We start from the raw sequence: 21,710 nt of genomic DNA on the forward strand, positions 1-21,710 counted from the left end.
GGCTTCAGGTTGTTGGCGTGGTGTCTGCTAAGCTGTTTATTTTTACAAGGAACAGGCTCTCACCAGACCGGCAGGGCTGGCAAAGCTGGTTGGAGCCAAGTGCCCTGCAGTGACTGTTTGCGTAGTGAGTTGTAGAGCAAAGGCTTTGACTGGAGCTCCACTTAGGGAAGGAAATTCATTGGACTGAGCCTTGACTTTGTTGCTTTGATTGTGATTCTGTTTTCTTAGGTTAACCTGGTGTGATTAAAAACAAATCCTCTGCTGATTTAAATGTGGTTGACACCCGGCACCTTGGGTGGCGGTTAGGTGACTGGCTCAGATCGAGGTGCCTTTGTTGGCAGGAACATGAGAGGGGAATCTCCCAGAGCAAGGACTTGCTTTGGAGACCATGCAAAAGGCTGGGATCCTTTTAACATTTTAACACTTCCTTGACAAACATCCTGCTGTTCTGTCACTACCCTCCTGAGGTGTAAGAGCTCTTTTTTGAGGGGAAAGAAGTCACCACACTCAAGGAACTATTTGCACTTGTGTTTCGTGACATCTGCTTTACTGCAGGCATCACTGAGTGCGGATCTACAGCCTTTTAACCCTGTTCTCTAGGGCAGCAATTTTGTGCTCTAGTTCTTCTAGGCTCTTATTTATCACCTTTCTTCAAGGAGTATTGGATGTAGTTTTCCTCTTAAGAAAAGCTTAGGTTGCTTACCCTAAGAGGAAAGATCTGCACAGAGATCCCCACAGGGTAACAAAAACCTTCACTGGGGGAAGCATCCTTGAACAATTTTAAACTGAAAGCTCCCAGTTTCACTGTGCCTTTGGCTGGAAAATGTAAGTGCTCAAAGGGCTGGGGGCATGATTCATGATTTTCTTGCCTCAGCCTCTGGTGCAGGGGTGCAGACTCTCCTCCTGCCCCCTGCTTTTGTAGGCTGGGTTTGTAGGAGTGAATGAAAGCAGATTGGGTTGTAAGGGGAGGAAATGGAGAAAGGCTGGTGTCTTGGGGCTTTCCAATTCTTTGCCCCTGCAGATCAGTCATCCACGTCCCTTCCAGGCAGTGAACGCAAGAAAATGGGTCTTGATTTCTGCACCAGTTATAGTTCTAGTTCGGAACTGGGCTCTGACTTAAGGACATCAGACTCCTGTTGGAGAACTCCCACTGGTCACTGGTCTCGGTTCCTCTCGGGGAGGGTGTTGCTCTGGCTCGCTTCACTGCACTCACAGGTTTTTGCACCACTTCAGTATTTTCTTTTTTTCTTTAGGTTGGTTTCTAGAAGGTTTGGTTCCTGTTGTTTATAATTACTGTCTTCTCCAGACCCTGCACTGCAGCATTTCCAAGCGCAGTGTGAAAATGGTGCAGACTTAGTGAGACTGCATTTCTGATGTATTATTGTGCGGCAAATCCCTGATCTTTGCAGCTAACCCAAAAACTGGGGAAGAGGGAGCAATATCCTCTCCTCCTGCAGCTAAAGATCCTCAACCATACACCACAGCCATTTTAATCCAGCTGAATGCTTTCAGGGGAGATAAGGCTGTTTTGTCACACACAGAAATAGAGACATGGCAAAGCCGAGGTACCATTTCCATTGCTTTACTTGCTGAGTGGGCAGCTCAGGCCTAGCGTATTGAAATATCTCCTCCCTGCAGCTTTGCTGATCTCGGGATATTCAATCCTGTCCTTCCCTCCTGCCTTCCCTCTTTGCTTTATAGTGATAAAGGCAGGTAAGGGCTGAGGGCTGGGTGTCGGGCGGCAGGCACATCTGCAGAGAAGTGCATTGCTTTACCCCCTCTTCTGCTTTTTGGTGGGTTGGGAAGGAGTTAAATAACAACGGAGGGAGAAGCTGTGCTATTGTTCAGGCATCCCTGGGCCCGGGGTGGCTGATCTCTATTCCCGGATCTGCCTCTGGCTTCCTGCATGACCTTGGGCTGGTCACTTTACCTTTTCTTTTCCTTAGCTCCCAAATAACAACGTGGAAATCATTCTCTTCCTTTGGTGCCTCTTCCCCTGCAGGTTTCAGAGTGGCTGTGATCCTCCGGTGGGAGATGATGGGAGGGGGGGAACACATTTCCACTGGAGAAATATTTACACAGAGGGTAGCAGGTTTTGGTCGTGTTCTCTCAGATGCAGCGTGGGCTGAGCATATGGTGATATTCGGGTTTTTTTTAGTAGGCAAACCTGTGGTGAAAACCGAATTCCGTTTGTTGTTGATGCAGCTGCCCAAGAGCAATGCCAGCTGCAGTGATCCCTTCCTTCACTAGATGGTGCTTTGGATCAAAGATTCAAATCACCGCAGTTCCTTTCTGCACAGAATTGCTTAATTTTTCTTCCCCAGTCTCAATTCCTTCCCCTCTTTTCTTTCTGTGCTTTAACACTATGGGGGACACTTAATGATGCTGGATATTGAGCAAGGCTGAACTGGTAGTAGTGCAGGCTCCAAGCTGCCTGCACGCACCAGCCGGTTTATCTTCTGAGCTTTGGTTTCTGAAGCGTGTATCAGTGCTGCTGGGCTGTGGTAGAGAATTGAATTCTTTCCGTGTTTTCTATTCCCATAAGGAAAAGGCTTCAAAGACTGAGTCCCCTCCCCCTCTCTGCTGGTGAAGGGCATTTAGGGAAGCTGGGAAAAAAAAATCCAGCTCCGACAGAGGGATTTATTTAACAAACCACTGCCTTTCCCTACCTTAGCAGAAGATTGGCTGTTATTTTTTTTTTTTTTATGAAAAGGAATCGCTGCGTTTATATCCATCTTTGTATTCAGGAGATGGTTACCCAGCCAAGGTCACTGCTGCTGCACGCCCGTATCGCACAGCAAGCCAGCCTCCTTCTTCCTCGAAGCACTGATTTTGGAAAGGCTTCCCCAGGTAAAGAATGGGAATAGGCTTGAATCTGTCAGTGCAGTGTCCTGAGCCACCGGGTAGAGGAAGGCAGGAGACCAGCCCTCCCTTTTATAGAGGCAGCAGAGGAGATGGATGAAATTGTAATCAAACATTTCCTGTGCAGACACGCACAGGGATGGGTTATTAGCTCGCACAGCAGGGTGTGTGGTGGTGAGTTGTCATCATCCGTGACGGTGAGTGCAGGGCAAACCCTGCTGCCTGCCCCCTCCGAGGCTCTTGCCCGTGCTGGTGGTTCATATCCACACGCTTGCACGGCTACCTGGAGCCTGCTGCACCCCTGCCCTCGTGCCAGGCTGCCTCGCACGCCTGCATCCAGACCCTCCCATCAGGGAGGCTGCGAGGTTGCATCACTTACAGCTCCCTCCCTGTGGAATTGTACAAACGTTAATGAATGGGGCTGGATTGCTGCTATGACGCCAATCAGCCATGCACAGATTTATTGTCTGAGGCCAGGAGAGATTATACTTCTGCCTCTGACACTGCACCAGTGACGGCGATTCTGTGGGTGTGTGACAAGTCCACGAGGCCGGTGCCCGCAGCAGCCCCGATCTCACGTGCTGGATGTTCTGCTCGTGGCAGTGACGTCCCCGCAGCAGGGGCAGGAGCGATGCTGAACTGCACTGTGGCACAAACTCCTCTCAGGACTGGGAGCTGACAGTGATTTCTTTGTCATTCCTCTGCTGTCATCATCCCACTGCACATGCATTTGTTCATCGTTAGTTAGATATTGCTGATGACTAAGCGCTGGGTTTGCAGCACAGAGAAACCGTTTGAAGGAGCAGCCCAGAATGCAGGGTTCAACCTCACGAGGAGTGGGGACAGTGCATTTTCTCACATTATTAGATTTGGAGAGCATCTTCCGGTCCCTCCTGGCTGAGAGGGAATTGCATCACTGGCACGTGCAGATATTTTTTCCTGAAATCTGCTTGTTTTATTGTTTTTTTCCTCTGATGGAATTTGCCAGCGTGTCCCAAATAATGTGGTTCTGAAATTTAAAAGCAACGTACCTCCGTGGGGGAGAGCATGAGTGGTTTTCACTTTGCAATCTGGCTCTTCCCTCCCTCCTCCCATTTCCCCACATCCCCATGTGTTATAAAGCCAGCTGCTCCCGGAATAGTTTGGGAATGAAATGCCACCGTTTGAAACTGGTGAGTCACACTTTTTGAAGGGGGGTGGTGGTGGTGGTGAATATGAAATCTTGTGGTGTGGCAGAGCGTCTCCTGGTGAGTACAGAGGGATTTTTAGAACCACAGACTCCCTGCTGATTGAGTTGAGGGGCTTTGAATAAAGGCTGCTGGGTGTGTCCGTGCTGCTTTTTGCAGGAGGATCTCAAAAACCCTCTGCAAACTTTGTCTTCCTTAGTGTCCCCACTGCAGCTGCATCCTAGTGCCTCCTCTGACAGGGCTTGCTTGTATCTGACAATGCACCTACAGTGACTCTCTTAATTAAGTCTCCCTCCACTGCTGTGAGGTGTGTAATTACAGTGAGCCCTGACTTCAGGAATCGCTCAAGGGACTAACGAAAAAAACTCTTTACCAGAGCAGGGAGGAACAGGATTTTAATGAATACATTTTTGGGGATATTTTAAGGAAAGTTTATTAAACAAAGAGGGTCAGTTATTCCAGTTCCTTCTAAGCATGTCCCAATATTAGGATGTTGTCTTTAATATACTGGTGGTAGCATAATCATAATCCTTCCAAAAGGATGCTTAAGATCTTTTAACAGGGACTGCTGTAAGAAAGTGTCCACTAGTGCAAATGGTGGCATTGATCTTGCAAAATGAACTGTTGTTTATTGGAAACTGAGCAGCTGTCCCTCCCTGCCCAGTGGTAAATATATTTAGTGGAAGGGAAACATTCAAAATTGCTGCTCTAGGGTATCGGACCCACCCGTATTCACAACTTGGATGGCAGCTCTGCCTGGCAGGTGCTGGGAGTGGTACATTTTGAACTGAGGTACCGTGGTAGCTGCAACGCTGATGTTGTCTCCCAAAGAGCCCTGGCAGTTCCAGGCAGACTGATTTGTGGTGTCGCTGCTGCCCACAGTCAGAGGTCTCTGCCCAGTGCCCGTGGTGGTGGGTTGGACTGTGCATCTCCGTTCACAGCCCAGCCCATTCATCTAACCTGCCAGCTCTTACAGCTTGGTTTACTGGTCCAAGCACTGAACTGTGGTGGTTGTGGAGAAGGTATGCCACCCGTTTGCAGCCTCTGCTTTAACACTGGTGATCTCCAGTGGAAAGAAAGGAAGAAGCTGGCAACTAATACCATAAATCATTCCCCTCGAGTTCCACCTTCCCTGACATTCTGAGTACACATTGGGAGTGAAACTCCCAAATCGCAAGCCAGGCTCTGCAGCAAACGTGGTGGGGATTTTGCAAGCAGAAGCACTAGGGGGTTTGATGCCATCTCTGTCTATTTTATTTGGAAGACTGAGCTAGCAGGAAGATTTTATGAAGTGTGCATTTCTATCTCAAATTGTAGATAGTGTTAACTAGAAACCCACATACTCTGTCATCACTGGATTTGACAAAAATAATCTCTGGCTGCAGAAATTTGCTGCAGAGCCTGAGATTTTCTTTAATACAAAATAAAACAACCTCAGAGACAACCTTGAGAAGTCAAATCTGGGTTCTGTTCCACATGCCTTTTTCTCAGCGGCAAAGCCTACTTATCTGCCCCGCTTTTTTCTCTTTTGTGCTTCATTGCTGCCTTTTTTTCCTTAATTCAGACTGTTTCTGTGGTTTGGCTGACACCTTGGGTCTGCAAGGAGTGGAACCAGCAGCACCGTAAGAGCAGGAAGTTGTGGCAGCAACGTAGGAGCAAGTGAACCAAGGAACCAGGTAAGAAATGGGTATCCCTATGGGTACCTGCTGCACTGTCAGATACTCCAAACCGCTAACTCTAAGAGATGTGAACAGCAGGATCATCAGTTCTGAAACATAATGCCAGTTTTTTAGTGCATGATGTTGTCTTCTTGGGCTCTGTTTCTTCTGTTTCGTCTGCCTGGGATGTTTACCTCCCCAGATCCCCAGTGGGGATTGCATTTAGTTTGCAGTTTCTTGCAGGTGACTCCCAGGATAATGCTGGACACGATCAGTACAAATACTCCCTATTGAAAAGTAGCTTATTTCTTAGGATGAGGTTAGTGTCATTTCAGATTGAGTAATGAAAGATGAATTTACTGAATATACAACTCGCTGAAATACCGAATTCAGTAAGCATTTGAAGTCTCAAAGATAAGTGATTTTCTTTAAAATTTAATGGATTTTTGCCCAAATCAAAGGATTTTGCCTCGTTGACTGTGGGATTTCCCACGGTCCCTCAGACCACACACCCTTAGCCTCTTAGACTTGGCAAAATGGATACATAATGTGTGGAAATCTTCCTAAGATGACCAAGCATTTCACAGAATCACAGAATAACCAGGTTGGAAGAGACCCACCGGATCACCGAGTCCAACCGTTCCTACCAAACACTAAACCATATCATAACAGTTCATTCTGAAAGGTCAAGATTACTACTGATTTATTGGGGGTGTGTGAATAAAAAGGACAACCAAGATGACGTTTGACATCATTAGCGAGGCATTGTCAGAACACAATAGAAAAACAGACAAAAGCCAGTCCAGATTCTGTGGTATTTCCTAAAGGGCTCCCTCTGGCACATGGCTATTCCCTGCCAATCCTTTAGTATTGTTTTTGATAATGAATAGAAGCTGAACAGATGATTGTTGCATTGTCCACTAAGTGATTCATTTACATTAAATACTGCTCCAAAAGTAGGCTTTGGGTGGACTTTTTTAGTCACTCCAGCTATTTATTTATACAGTTTAATTACCATCTTTTAACTCTCCACTGTACTTAATTATTTCCTGATTGCTTCTGCTAAATTGCATGGGGTGTAACTCTTCTGAACTCAGTGATCTAGCCAGCCCCGACAGAAGAAGCAGCATCTCTGCATTTTCAAAGATGCTTGATTTTGGGTGGTCAACTTTAGAAAACCACTGCTGATTTGGAAAGGTGCTGAGGTTCTTAAGCGTCTGCAGGTCCCTAGTGTCCTTGGTCTCTAGCTCCAAAAGTCAGGCTATGAAGCACAAACTTTGCTGCATAAACCAGCACAATTCCATCGATTTCCTCATTAACCTCTCAACTTCCACTATGCATCTGCACCACAGTTTCTTTATTAACTCAGGGCTTTCATAACAGTTTCGGGCTTTTATTATGGAGTTCAGAAGTTTTGGTTTGGTTTGTTTTACAGGGTATAACAGATGTGAAGTGCTTGAGAGCAGATTGAAAGTACTGCAATTAGAAGAACTTCAATGTAAGTATCTATTTAGCCCCAAATCCACATCCAGAATTGCAGGTCCTCTAATTTGGATGTACTAATAGGTGGGAGAGAAGATGCATACTGAAGGGCTTTTTGATGGTTGAAGGAAATCATCACTGTAGGCTTTTCCATCTCCTGTTGTCTCAGAAGCTGCGTGGCTTTTGCATTTGTTGGATAGCTGTAGGTACATCTCAAAGCCTTGAGTTCCTAGATATTCTCTGTTCCCCATTTGATATAGCAGAAGGAGAGGTTCATGTGGGCTTTGGTTCTACCTGTATGAAGAAGTAGAATCTAGGGTAAGGCAGCAAAATAGTGATGCAGGGAGAGAAAGGAAACACTCCTAACACTGCAGCAGAGTTGTCTGTGTTGTGTGGCCTAGGTTTAAATCTCCCAGGATGGAGCAGAGAAGCTATTGCAGTCTTTTGTGACATTTTTTCAGTTTCTTCTCCATCCACTTACGAAAAGCAAAATCACCAGTCCTGTGCCCAGATACAAAAGAAAGTTGTTTGGGGGGTTTTTTTGAAGAGTTTATGTGCTAAAATGAGGCAAGAAAAAGATTGACTCTTTGCAACCAGCTTCCTATCAACTCATAAGAACAGGGAGGGCAAGTATGCTCCAGTACCTCTGCAGCCTTCCAGCTGTGAGAGACGTCGCGCTGCAGCTCTTTGGCATTCTCTGCTGCTGTAGCTACAGAACCTGGGCAGAAGCTGCTGCGAGGCTACCTAAGGTTTAGGCCTCTGTGTGTTACGCTTCCGTTGCCCTGCTTCAGAAACTGCCTTTGCCTGGTCTGTGATTAAACCGAACGATCCATCCCTTAGGACCTCCCTTAAACCTTCTTCTGGGTTGTATGAAATCTTCACAAAGCCAGATGAAACTCAGCAGATAAACAAATAAACCCAGCCCTCCCTCTGCATAAAACCATGACATATTGCTAGGGTTTCCCCCACTGCCTTCCTCTTTAACCCTAGAGCATTGCTTTCCTTGTATTCCCAGGAGCCCGCGTTGCTCTGTGTTTAGTGGCAGGCGATGAAATCAAACCGTGCATTAGCAGCTCCATAATAGCTTTGCTCAGTGGAACTCAGCTTCCTTCATTAATCCAGAAAATGAGACTTGTTTTCTTACATTTGAGAAGCTAATTATTTAAGTGCTGGGAATTAAGGCTCATCAGATACTGGAGACTGATTTTGGTTTTGCTTCCCAGGGGATGGAACAAGATGGAAGAAAGCTGGTTTTGCACAGGTGTGTGGGATGATAACTCGCCAGTACCTGGAGCAGGGAACAAGTGTCCAGATCCTTGTCTACCATAAGCATAAAAGCCTCTCTGTAAGTCACTTTTCCAGACATCATTTGATGAGTCTTCTCATTCAAATACATTTTTTTAAGTCATCCACCGCTGACCAAATGACTCCTATAGGTTTGGTTTTTTTTTTTCTGCTATGAAAAGATGTTCCCCACTTGCGGGTGGCCTAGCCTGTTTTTTTTTTTTTGCAATAGAACAATAATGCTTTGTCTCGGCTGGGTTGAGAGGGAAACAAGCTCACATCAGGTGTCCTTCTATAATCAGTTATCCTTCAGGTACCCTTTATACCTGCCCCTGTACTCAGTGCTGGTGAGGTCGCACCTCAAATCCTGCGTTCGGTTTTGGACCCATCACTACAAGAAAGACATCAAGGGGCTGGAGTGTGTCCCAAGGAGGGCAATGAAGCTGGTGAAGGGCCTGCAACACAAGTCTTAGGAGGGGTGGCTGAGGGAACTGGGATTGTTTAGTTTGGAGAAGAGGAGGCTGAGGGGTGACCTCATTGCTTTCTACAACTGCCTGAAAGGAGGTTGTAACAATGCGGGTGCTCGTCTCTCGTCCCAAGTGACAGGGTGAAAGGAAGTGGCCTCAAGTTGCACCAGGGGAGGTTTAGATTGGATATTAGGAAAAATTTCTTTACTGAATGAGTGGTGAAGTATTGGAGCAGGCTGCCCAGAGCAGTGATGGAGTCTGTATCCCTGGAGGTGTTCAAATAACATGTAACCATGGCACTTTGGACCATGGTTTAGTAGGCATGGTTGTGTTGGGCTGACGGTTGGACTGGATGATCTTAGAAATCTTTTCCAACCTTAGTGTTTTATGACTCAGTTTAGTGTTTTATGATCTTTGATCACTGTACTGAGAGAAGGGTTTAGGTAGAACAGCTGCCACCCAACCTAACCAGGGACCTTCCAGTGGCTTGGGAAACAAAAGATGAATTGGGTGAAAACCCCCCTCGTCTGTGGGAAACCACAGATGAGGACAGATCTGTTGTTCTAAACAAAGTTTGTACAACACAATGACTTTCAACACTAGATGGGTACTTTTGACTTTCTTCCCAGAAGATGACAGGAATCCATTGATGCGATTGGCAATAGCCGTATGCCGAAGAATGGGGATTTGGTTTTGGTACTGTTACCGGACGGATCCACTCTTCATTCCAAGCATTTTGCCTAGAACGGATTTTTCTTTTTCACTGAGGTAGCCAATGTCCTGTGTTTGTCCTCAGAGACCAAGGGAGTGAACTTTTCCGTGTGCTCAGTTGAAGCCAGATGTTAAAGTATTGTCTGGGTGTAATTGACTTGACAAACAGCAGGAGTGACATTTTAGCTCCATTTAAGTCAGTGGCAGAATTCCTGCTGAGTTCAACTGGGGCCAAGATTTCATCTTATGACGGTGCTGATGGGAAATCTAACAGACAATCTTCAGAAAATGAGCACAGGCATTCTGGTTTTCTAGGCTTCTTTTCATCCTGTGGGCCATGAGTCTATGGAATTCTGTGCCCTAGCTTGAAGAGGTCTGTAAAGATCACAAAGACAAGGAACCTTATTGTCATTAGATTTATATTAGCTATACGGGGGTCTGTGATTCAAGGGAAGACTTCAGGAATAAATTACAAAGTTCTTAGTTCAATCCATTGAAATCCACCTTATCTTTGTATTCCTCGGGCTAACAAGCATTATCTGGCAGGACCTGTACAGCTGAACTAATCCACTGTCACTGTATATTGTGGATTCAAGCAGCCACTTTGTGCCCTGTGCTAGGATTGAGCCATGTGGAAACCTCCCATCTGGCACTTACTAGGTGCTGTTACCAATGGATTGGACTGAAAACAACCCCTTTGTTTTGGAGAAGCTGGGATAGGTAGGACCAGACCACCAGTTCAGTTCTGTAGCAAGGTCAGTACTTTGTCCCTAAGATAAATGAGTAGGCACAGGGCTCTCCACACAGACTGTGAGGTGTTTGAAGCATTTCAGATGAACTTTATTGGCAACTAAGGGCAATCGGCTTCTGCCAGAATCGTGCTACAGACTCCATGATATCTCCAGAGGTTTAAGCCTTGTGGTCAGACATACAACCTGATGTGCATTAAAGGCTTTGGATTAAAGTATTTGGGTGGAAGTTCGTAATGCTTAGATAAAAAAAAAAAAAGGCTTGAGCTAGGGGAAAAAAATCACTATTTAAAAATAGAGTAATATTTAAATGTTAAGTGTTCTGTTTAGGGTTTCAAAAGTTTTTCCATGTTTGTTCAGTGAGTTCCTTCCAGTTAGATTGTGGGAGAATTTGTCATTTTTATAGTGCCTGAAAGAAATGCAGGAGAGGTACTGAGGAATCTTCACGTGTTAGGTATTGGTTATCAGTATTGAGAGCCCTTGTGCTTGCAGGAGCAAAAGGACTCTTCATGAAGAGGACCAGATGCTGTGACTGGATCAAGCACTACACAGGGTATCTTCTCTGTGTGGCTTACTAGAAGATGAAATGGGGTTCAAATGGAGACCCGGGTCCAGGAGAAGCCAAAACAGAGTGAGTGCTGAAGTCATAGTGCCCAAGCCTTGCTTCTCTCCTCTTTTATGTGCCTACCTAGGGGTCTGCTTTGATTGCTCTACCAGAAGCCAGAATGCTGCTTTATGCATTATGGCAATGTACTCCTGAGTTCCTTTTTCAGTTCTACCAAGCACGTCCAGAATTAAGAACCCTGCAAGCTGTTCAGTCCTTGAGTTCCAAACGAGCAAACAATGCAAGCTCCTGGATAGCCCCCTTCAAATCCATTTCTGGAGCCAGGGTCTGTAGTCTCTTGTAGGTTCAGAGTTAAGACAGCTTCAACTGCAATCCAGCTTTTTTATGAGGATCCCCAGATAAATCCTTGATGTTGCTCACACAGTTCATGTAAGGGAAAGGTTCGTGTTTACCTAAGAATTAAACTGGACATTTTACACATATTAGGTGGAAAAGCATGCCCAGGTGGTAAAGTAACAACTGATTCATGGCTGTGCAGCAAAGTCTAGAAGTGCCACTTTGGGATGACGTGGATCAAGGATACAGTTATTGTGCATCTCCATGTGAAGAACTCTGCTTCTTCCCAGCTGAGCTATCATGTAACGCAGATGACTCTCTGGAGGGAGTGTTTGCAGCACATTTGCAGTATGTTTTAGCTACTATCAACATTTATATTCCATTGTCATTTGTGGGGTAAGCACTAATTAGCATAATCATCAATGCTTTAAAATTAAAAATTCCTCCAAGAGACACAGGAGGGATTGAAACTGTTTCCTGCCCCCAGAGGCAAATCCTTTCCCAAGCTATCTGCTGCGCCGAAAGGCTTTATTCTAGAAACATTCCCAATCTGTGCCCTAGAGTAAATTAAGCTACAGCGAACTTGTAAACTCATGTGTGTGTGTGTACACCAAGCAGATTTGACAATTAATGCATGACAAAATGTTGTCCCTGTTTTTCATTTCTGTTTTGTTTTGGCTGCTGCATCACCTTTACTGCGTGGGCCCGGGACTCCAATTTCTACATTCCTCCCATTGATAGCAGATGTGGTCAAGGATGGCATCCTGCCCAAGGGTTCTTTGTGTCCCAGACAATGCCTCTCGCATCCTCAGCAGGTCTGCAAGCGATGGGCCACGAAACTTTGGGAAGCAGGAATGGTTTAATGTTGTAATTGTTCTTGAACCGGCCAGAGAATTAAAATAATGGTTTTCCATGGGAAATAGTTCTTTGGGAGGGAAACTAACAAATGCAGGTGTTGCTGAATGAAAACAATTAAGTTTATAAACTCACAATTCTTGTCTTTTCTGCATGAGACAAACACACCACACCGGACACTGAGTGAACTCAGGGACTCTGCAAGAAAAGAATAACCTGGGAATCTCTGGGACAGTTTCTGAATCTGCAGGGCATGGAACGTTGTGTTGTCTTTTTGGTATCCATTTTTTTCAGATATGGACTTCAATTTCATTGGCAGAAATTCTCTCTTTTATCTTTATCTCCTGTTTTGATGTGGTAGCCATGGAGAAAAGCCTGAGATTAGTAACAGTAGGTTGTTGCAGGATAAGAGTAAGTCTGTACTCGGATTTAGACTGTAGTAATATCAGAGGGTTGTTTAACTGGAAACACTCAGATCTCGTAGAAAATAAGTACTGGATGCTGTTAGGACGTTAATCACCTGTCCTGCTGAGGTCTATCCTGGAAACAATGGTTAGCTCTCCTGGAGGTCAATATGTTTGCACTTGGGCTCTTGGCACTCACTCTGTTTTGCTGATAAGGAAAGAAATGGGCCGTATTCTGAAGCTGAGATGCCATATGACTCTAACAGCAGTGTCTGGCAATGGGTTACCAAATTCCCTCTGGAAGCCAGTAGTGAGAAACTGGAGACACGAAAGGGGTGCTGAATCTTTTCTCTGAGGACCTCAGAAGAGTCTGAATGCCTTTGGTGATGACATGGGCTAGGAGACCAAGGCTGTGGTAGGAACAAAGACCCCACGCCTCGCTTGTGTTTGCTGTTGGCAAGCAGGCAATGGGTAGATTAGGGAATGTTTAACTACAGAGTTTTAGTTTCACAGTCCATGCGGTCGGCTATGTCCCTTGGTTTGCCTCTCCTCAGCATCTCTGCACGTAGCCCCATGCGTGTTCTGCAACTTTTCTTTAGAAAACTTTTACATTTTACAGCCACATAGAAACGAGAGGTCCCGCAGCACGTTTAGGAAGAAAGGAATTTATGTTGCTTTTGCTGGGATGACATTCTGGGATTACAGACACATAGTGATGCATAGAGATAATATCACAAGTTGTTAAGTTCTACGAGTCAATGTGCTTTTACAGTACGTATCTTGTTTCCAAATGATCACAGCCAGTGTCCTGGTTTGACTCATGATGATGGAACCTCGCTGTGGATGACCAACCAGGGCTACAGAGAAAAGGCAGGTTGTCAGAGACCAGGGGCTGCTTGAAGACTGGCCTCTGAATTAAAACTAATTAGTAGCTTCTCTTGATGGCTCTTTTGTATCTGGATGTGAGAGATCCAGGAGAACTCATTTTTATTGCTTATTTCCTTAATTTTAGCAGATGATATCAGAACACCATCATGACAAGAACATTTCTTTGAAACAGAGTTGTTTGATTAGTAAATGTGAAAGATCTAGTGGGAGGTGTCCCTGCCCATTGCAGGGGGTTGGAACTGGATGACCTTTAAGGTGCCTTCCAACCCACCCCATTCTATGATCTATGTTTTCTGTTGGTTTTTGTGCTAAAGATCCGGAAGATCTTAAGATCGAGGCTATTAAAAAGAGTTTATGACATTTTTTAGATGAGACTCTTGAATGTCTACTGTTTGTTTGGTGTTAATCAGAGCGACTATGTCTGACCATGACATGTAAAAGGTTTCTTTGGTATTGTCCTTGCGAAGAGGTGACAAGGTTGGCCAGGGAAGTGGTGGCTGCCCCATCCCTGGAGGTGTTCAAGGCCAGGTTGGAGCCTTCTCCACCTTCTTGGGGTTGAAGGACGTGCGTCAGAGGCACTTGCTGCAGGCATTCCCTGCAAAACCTGGGGACACAAAGAGCAGCGTCGAGTGGTCCCAGGGACTCCTGTGCACCCCAGGCAGCCTTGAAACCGAGGGATCAGCATCCCTGGTGGAATGAACCTAGGAGCTCGAGAAGAGCATGTGTGGGGAGAGTGTGTGGGGAGGCGCTTCTCCCGCAGAACAAGGCAGAGGATGAGAGGAAATGGCCTCAAGTTGCGCCAGGGGAGGTTTACACTGGAAAGCAGAAAAAAATCCTTTACTGAAAGAGCGGTGAAGCACTGGAGGACGCTGCCCAGGGAAGTGGTGGAGTCACCACCCATGGAAGCCTTCAAAAAAGCCTCGTGTCAGGACCTGGCTTAGAAGACACGGTGGTGTCGGGCTGGGGGTTGGACTCTATGATCTCTGAGGACTTTTCCAACCTGAATGATTCTGTAATTCTCTAACCAGAGCCAGTGGGAGGTGTCGGGGTGGAACTGGACGGGCTTTAAGGTCTCCTCCAACCCCAACCGCTCCGTGCGGTAACAGCAGGAGTCACTCAAGAATATGAACATCGACTTGCTGGAAGCGGAAAACGATCATCACCGAATCAATGAATCTGGGCGAGCCTTCACCCTTCTGAACCAATTTCCCTTCAAGCTCAGCGATTACCATTGATTCTAACGCCCCGGAATCCCGAGCGGGAGCCGCGGGGGCGGACCGGCCGCCCTCTCCCCTCGGTCGCCCCCGCGGGAGCCGCGCGGAGCGGCGGATGTGACCGCAGCGCGGCCCCCGCGGCGCAGGCTGCGGCCGCCAGGCCCCGCCCCCCTTCGCGGGCCGCGTCCAATCGCATCGCAACTCGCGCCGTGATTGACAGCGGCGCCGGCCAATCGCGCTCCGGCACTCTCCTCTTGGGCCGCGCCTCTTCATCCCCATTGGTCGCTTGCCCTGTCAATCATCGCCGCTCTTCCCGCCCCTTTCCGGCAGGGGGAAATGCTAGGTAGGAAGGGTGGAGGGAGCGGGGGGGGAAGGGGGGGAGAAGAAAAGGGACGCGACCAATGAGACGCGAGAGGGGTCGGATTGACGTGCGGGCGGGCCAATCGCCACGCTGCTTCCCCCTGGCGCTCCCTCCCCGTCGGCTGGCGGGGCAGAAGGGGCGCCCCCGCCGCCCCCCCCCCCACCCTAACCCCCCCCCCCCCGCCCGGTTGGTCTGTCCCGCTCCGGGCCTGGCGGGCTGCGTTGAGTTGAGCGGCTCGGACCGTCGCACGCGGAGGGCGGAGGGGGAGGAAGGAGACGGCGAAGGAGGCGGCGGCGGCGGCGCGGGGAGGAGGAGGGGGGGGCGGTTTAAAGAGACAAGAGGCGAGCGGGCGGCCGGCTGGGGGAGCCGGCGCGGCGGCGGCGGCGGGCGGGGACTCGCCCCCTTCTCCCCACACGCGCTCGCTCCCCCCGGGGTCTCCGCCGCCCCGTCGCCCTCGATGAGGTAGAGCGGGGGGAGCGGCACCTCGCAGCGCCCCATCTTTGTGCGCTTTGTTGGGCGCCGCGGGGCCGTGGCGGCGCGCAGCCCCGGCCCCTATGCGCCAGCCGCTCCCCGCGGCCCCTCGGCAGCGGCGGCCTGAGCGGCTGCGGAGCGCGGGGGAAGGGCCCGGATTGATGTGGGGGGGTCTGACATGAGTCCGCCGGCGGCCGGGTGCTGCCATGTGACCGGCTTCAAGGTGGAGAACTGGAAGCAGAACCTGCGGGCCATCTACCAGTGCTTCGTGTGGAGCGGCTCGGCCGAGACCAGGAAGCGAAAGGTACCCGGCGGGTGGGGGGAGGCATCCACACACCTCTGTTCCCTTCCTTCCTTTCCTTCCTCTCTCTCTTCTTCCCCTTTCCTCCCTCCTTCTCCTTTCCTTTCCCTTTCCCTCCCTCCTTCTCCTTCCCTCCCTCCTTCTCCTTCCCTCCCTCCTTCTCCTTTCCCTCCCTCCTTCTCCTTTCCCTCCCTCCTTCTCCTTCCCTCCCTCCTTCTCCTTCCCTCCCTCCTTCTCCCTCCCTCCCTCTCCTTCCCTCCCTCCCTCTCCTTCCCTCCCTCCCTCTCCTTCCCTCCCTCCCTCTCCTTCCTTCCCTCCCTCTCCTTCCCCTTCCTCTCCTTCCCCTTCCCTCCCTCCCTCCTCCTTCCCTCCCTCCCTCCCTCCCTCTCCTTCCCCTTCCCTCCTTCCCTTCTCCTTTCCTTTCCCTCCCTCCCTCTCCTTCCCCTTTCCTCCCTCCCTCTCCTTCCCTTTCCCTCTCTCTCCTCCTCTTCTCCTCCTTCCCTTCCTTTCCCCTTCCCTCCCTCCGCCGCCTCTGGCCGCCCGGGCTGCACCGGCACCGCCCGCCGAACGGAGAACCGGGCGGCACCGGCACCGCCCGCGGGGCGAGGCGGGGGAGGAGGAAAGGGGGTGGTCCCGGGATGGATTGGTTGGGGGGGGGGGGTGCAGCACCCCCCAGGCTTCATTCGGTGCCCCCGGAGGGATGGGGGATGCCGGGATGGAGGAGGCATCCAGCCCCCAGGCCTTCCCGCCGCCTCCTCCCGGGAGCAGCGAGGGTTTCCCGGAATCCGGCGGGGAGGGGAGGCCCGGGGTGCGGGTCCCCGGTGGCGGAGCCGTGAATGGGAAGGGTTCGTCCTCTGGAGGAAAAAGGAAGCTGCTGGCTGTGATAATCTGCTTGGAAGGGGGGGATTCCTGCTGCAGTGTGTGTATGTGGAGCGGGGCTGGGGGGGGAAGTGAGTCTGGGGTCCCCGGGAGGGGAAGGCTCGGAGCGAGCTGATTTGGGGGGAGACACTGGGAAAAATCCCCTCTGTGTTGGGAGAAGTGTGAGAGGAGAGCGCTTTTCCTACCTATCTTCCAAAATTGCATCCCTATCTGCAGGCGTGTTCCTGGAGGACTCCTCTCTTCACCATGCAACTCATTCCTGCCTTCCCTAGAACCAACCAGTTTTGCTCCAAAGTGACTTGGCAGATTTCTGTCTCATCCAGGACTGAGGAGGGGAGGCAGCAACCACACGTAGCAAAACTTGTTTTTTCGGGGCAGCACGGGCCACCCGTTGAAAACTTTCTGATCCCGGTTGCTTTGCATTAAGCTGCTCAGCTTGTTATTCATTGTAGAACTAGAGGATGAAAGATGTACTTCAGGGGGGAGGTGATAACCCTTTCTCTGTTCAGTTTATGTTCTCAGGACAGTCCCATTTCCCCCCTTTTTTTTACTTAAAAAAGGAAAAATGGGATCTCAGAAGAAACATTTTAAATGTTTTTAGTTACTTGATAGCGCTGCAAAATGCAGTCAGACTTGTTTTCCGTGTTTATAATCCTCTACAAGTCAATATGAAGTATAAGTCAAACTCTGCCTCTGTTTGGCCCTTAGTGTTTTAAATACAAATTTCTATTTAATACATGGTACTTACAGCTTAGATGGGAGAAAATTATACACGTGCTGTGGAAGAAGAAAAATGACAAGTGAGGTGGGAAAATATCTCAGATAAATACAAATCAAGTGTTTTGTGGAAGAACGGGACTAAAATTTCTTTAGCAAAATGAGCGTTTTAGCTTTTTTTTGTTTGCTTGCAGTATGGAGCATCCTTTGTAACCTGCATACATTCATATGCTGCAACAGTTTGGGTTCCTTCTTCTGAAATCTGATGGTAGGGATGTGTTCAGCATTGCTTGAGAAACAGCTGGAGATAAATAATTGTAATCAATCTGCTCTCACTTCTGCATTGCACAGCCAGGCTCGTAAAGCAAAATAGGGTTGTTACAGAATTATCTGTTGTCTTATGGAAAACATCAGTTTTCCAAATATATGCTAGAAGTTATTTTCTTTTTTTTTTTAAAGCAGGTTACCATTCTGAAAACAGCTGGGCCTCTGAATTCAGCCGTGGTCACAGATAGGGAGTACACGATCACGTACAGGGAAAAATGTTGGTGGAATTTGGGATTCAGTTCCCAATCTATATGCATAAAGACTGAAGCAAGTATGTAAACGACAGTTATGGTACTTGCCTCTCGTGCATATGGACAGGAGACCTCCTTCCACAGAATTTTTCTTTACCGAAATCTCCATCCATGTGTGTGCCTTAGTTTCACATACAGAATTTGATAAACAGTATTTTCTGCTTGCAGGCATGTTTATAGCCTAATAACTAGAAAACAGTCTTTTGTCTTTTAATATTTTATATATACGTGTATTATGTATGTGTGCGTACATATTTTAGGAGCATAGCTCTGACTATTTTAGGAGTCAGACCTATTTAGTGGTGAGGATTCTTGTTCTTAATCAAAATTATGAGGTTAGATTAAATGTTTGTTAAAAGGTGGTATTCTTTTCTGTTGTAAAATCAAGGACAATCACATTGTTATCGCAGAAAATGTTTGTCGTTAATGGGTCAATTTAACTGTTAATTAGATGAAACCAGCTGTGGAAACCTTCTTGGCTGGCTGGTGATTCCTACTAAGGCTGCTTTAAAAATCTGGGTAGCAGTGGGAACTGCAGGGGGCAGAAAGTGTCCGTTCCTCCTGCCTCGCTTGCACTGCCTACCGCAGTATGCTGGGGAGGACCATTTTAGTGCTGCTTGCTGTCTGCTGTTCATTTTTAATACCTACCTTTTCCGCGAATAAGCTTTTATGAGCTTCAGCTCTCAGTTCAGTATGCTTTACACCCAGAGATGTGAATAGAATGGTTGTAAAGCACAGCTTATTGTTGGAAAGCTGTCTCCTGAGCGTATATTTGAATTCTCAGTCAGAAGCCAGAGGTAATTACGTATATATCTTCGTAAATGCTGCAATTCTCCTGAAGGCTTTAGGAGTACGTTTGCATCTGAAGCGTTGTCTACACCAGGGTTTGAGCTGTCGTGGTGGTGCCTCACTCTGTCTACAGGAAGGAGTGAAGCTGTATCTCGCCTCACCTCACTGCATCTTGGCCGGAGCAGTGAAGTGCAGCAGTTGTAGTGCCTGCAAAGGCTTTGCCGTAGTGCAAATGTGTTGCTGGTGGTCAAGCTCAAGCGAAGATAAAATGTATCTGTCAGGCTGTTTGAGGAGTGGAACAGGAAAAGGGGGAGAGGAAGAAATCCGAAGAATGGCTCTTGACGTAATAGTTGTGATTAAAAGTTGAAACTAGATTTCAGGGCTGTAGTTGTATTGGAAGTCGCACAGAATGAGGGTTGGCTGTCTTGGCTTTGGGACTTTGCCATGTAACGCTTGATTTTTAATAGTTAGAATCTGTTTAATAAGTGGGTGGCAAAGTTCATGTTTCTGTAGGAAATGGACTTCACCTTGAATATTTTGATGTGGAAATCACCTCATACCTAAATAACACTGTATAAGAGATCTATAAATTTGGCACCAGTACCTCCCATTCAGGAATTATGGAGCAGAGGATGTTGAAAAAGAACTTACTGCTAGCACTGTGTCAGCTTCTTCCATTTTTCTGCGGGGTCACACTTGAAACACTTTGCTTATTCCATTAGAATTGCAGATGTGAAAAATCTGTTCTGCAGCGCTGAATTTGGTCCCCATCAGTGAACAATTAGATGTGTAGATGCATCTTTGTGTCTAGGAGTTGGTAAGTAACGGTTTCAGTGCTTGGAGGGCAGCTGAGTGTGCAATTAGTTCTGTCTTACTGGACTATACGCCTTGAATGAAAACTCTCTTTCTCGTTTGGACTAGTTCTTATTATCAGTGCTCTGGAAAGGTTCTCGGTGATAAAAGTAAACTGCCCATCATGGCCACAGTCACGATATGCACAAGGGCCTATCTGGCATTTCAGAATGTTTGTTCTGTGCTTCTGCCAATAGATCAAAGAATAATTGCCTGTCAGGAGTCGTGCACTGTCACTGACAGCGGGTGCGTTCTACCATATTTCTTCCTGTTTGAGAGCTTCTGTTGTGTTTTCCATTTTTCTATCTTTACATGGACCCTCCAGACTGGTGCTTTCAGATATGAAGAAACACGTACCTGAAAGGAGGTTGTGGAGAGGAGGGAGCTGGGCTCTTCTCCCAAGTGACAGGGGACAGGACAAGAGGGAATGGCCTCAAGCTCCGCCAGGGGAGGTTTAGGCTGGACATTAGGAAAAAGTTTTTCACAGAAAGGGTCATTGGGCACTGGCAGAGGCTGCCCAGGGAGGTGGTTGATTCATCTTCCCTGGAGGGGTTTAAGGCACAGGTGGAGAAGGGGCTAAGGGGCATGGTTTAGTGTTTGATAGGAATGGTTGGACTCGATGATCTGGTGGGTCTCTTCCAACCTGGTTATTCTATGATTCTATGTTCTTTTATAGGTGATGACCTTTCCACAGGTACCCTTTTCCCTGTGTACTTGTGACTTCATTCCTTCTGATGTTTGACAGATGATTGATTCATAGCTACTTAAAACTGAAATGACTTTGGTTTGCTTCCTAACTTTCAAAGCAGAAAAAGCTTGATAATATCTTGGCAAATAAATGCCGTGTCATGTTCTCAGTAGCAAGAGTTGTGGTTCACAGTCTAAATCAACGTGTTCAGTTCTTGCTAAAATGACCTTGCAGTCAGTCACGGGGTAAGCTAATGGTAGAGCTTCTCATCCAGCGCCTGTTGGGGCATGCTTGCTCACTTGCTTTCTCCCTTACCTGTCCAGGAACTGGGAAGTGCTGCTTGGGTGATTTGCTTTGTGCTGTAACACCTGGGCAAGGAACCTTACCAGGCGGTGCCGCCTTCTCAGGCTTGGTGTTTTGATAGTTGAAATTAATAAGGAAATCTTAGCTTGTTTTTCTTTAACGTTTTTAGCATATGCACCAAAGTTGTGGATTACAAATCCTGTGGAGAATTTCAAAGAGGAGTCCAGGATTTGAGAAGCATGTGTCTTTCAGCTGCATGCTCCACTTTGGCTGCCGGTATGGACTGTCTGATTCACTCAGGAAGGATGTTCTCCTTTGGTGTGTGCTGTGGGAACTGTCTTCTCCCTGAAAGCAGTCAAAATCAACTGCAAGCTTCATGGTTCAGGAGGTCTCCAGTTTCATAACTGAACAGTCTTCCTTAGTTCTGAACCTCTAAGGAGTAGAAAGGTCCTTAGACCTGCCCAAGGTGATGTTCTCTTTCCTCTTGGTGCGAAGACATGGTCTTTGGTGTGAGAGAGATCCATCCATGAGATTTTAGGCCCCTTCACAGTGATGCCTTATGTATGTGGGACAAGACAGATTAAAAATGCTCCACTGAGCTGTCTTTGGCGCTGAAGAAGAATGTGATACAAGGCCTTCCTCTTCCTAGCGGTGTTAATCCCTATTTTGTATCCTCTGCTGTGACTTCTTTAAGTAAATGGGCTGGTTTCTGGGCCAAAGTTTAGGAATTAGTCTGATGCCGTGAACTCCATGGTAGTGAAGAGCAGGTCTTGAGTTGTGGGGTCTGGAACCACTAGGACTTGCCTGAGTGTTTGGTCTTCTCTCTCGGGTCAGCACTTACAGTCTGATTTAGAAGTTGCACAGATCTCTGTCACTGACTTGTGGATAGTAGTCGTAGTAGAACCATTTCCTTCTCTGCTTTTTTAATGTGGATGGAGAGAAAAATGAGCACAATAAATGCAGTTTTCCCTACACTTTTGTTTGTTTCCTGTTGCAGAGAAAGGCGATGGATCTGCACAAGCTGATGAAGAAGAAAAATAGGGGTGTGCTGGACAAGAAGTCTTTTATTTCTGTAGCCTTACCAGGAGTCAGGGTTTGCAAACAGCCAG

The 21,710-nt window shown here is 47.6% G+C and overlaps 1 protein-coding gene and 1 long non-coding RNA gene across 8 annotated transcripts in view; both read left to right on the top strand.

Moving 5' to 3' along the window:
- Nucleotides 1–39: 39 nt before the first annotated feature.
- On the top strand, nt 40–13,780 carry LOC138727713 (uncharacterized). Of its 6 annotated transcripts, XR_011338606.1 has the most exons (6): nt 3,159–4,356; nt 5,026–5,725; nt 7,143–7,205; nt 8,413–8,534; nt 9,967–11,031; nt 11,452–13,780. It is a non-coding gene; the product is annotated as an uncharacterized lncRNA (long non-coding RNA). The 6 variants fall into 6 exon arrangements; XR_011338607.1 differs by lacking the exon at nt 3,159–4,356 and adding an exon at nt 40–2,850 and having other exon boundaries at nt 9,967–13,780; XR_011338603.1 differs by having other exon boundaries at nt 9,967–13,780.
- Nucleotides 13,781–15,477: 1,697 nt separating this feature from the next.
- Nucleotides 15,478–21,710, top strand: part of USP22 (ubiquitin specific peptidase 22) — a 97,219-nt gene continuing 90,986 nt past the window's right edge. For both annotated transcript variants that reach the window (XM_069870407.1, XM_069870406.1), the window contains exon 1: nt 15,478–15,798. In XM_069870407.1, the coding sequence (XP_069726508.1) occupies nt 15,673–15,798 (126 nt within the window). In that variant the 5' untranslated portion in view covers nt 15,478–15,672. The remainder of the gene's footprint in view (nt 15,799–21,710) is intronic.

The sequence above is a fragment of the Phaenicophaeus curvirostris genome, chromosome 16, assembly GCF_032191515.1.
Source record: "Phaenicophaeus curvirostris isolate KB17595 chromosome 16, BPBGC_Pcur_1.0, whole genome shotgun sequence".
Lineage (NCBI taxonomy): Eukaryota > Metazoa > Chordata > Aves > Cuculiformes > Cuculidae > Phaenicophaeus > Phaenicophaeus curvirostris.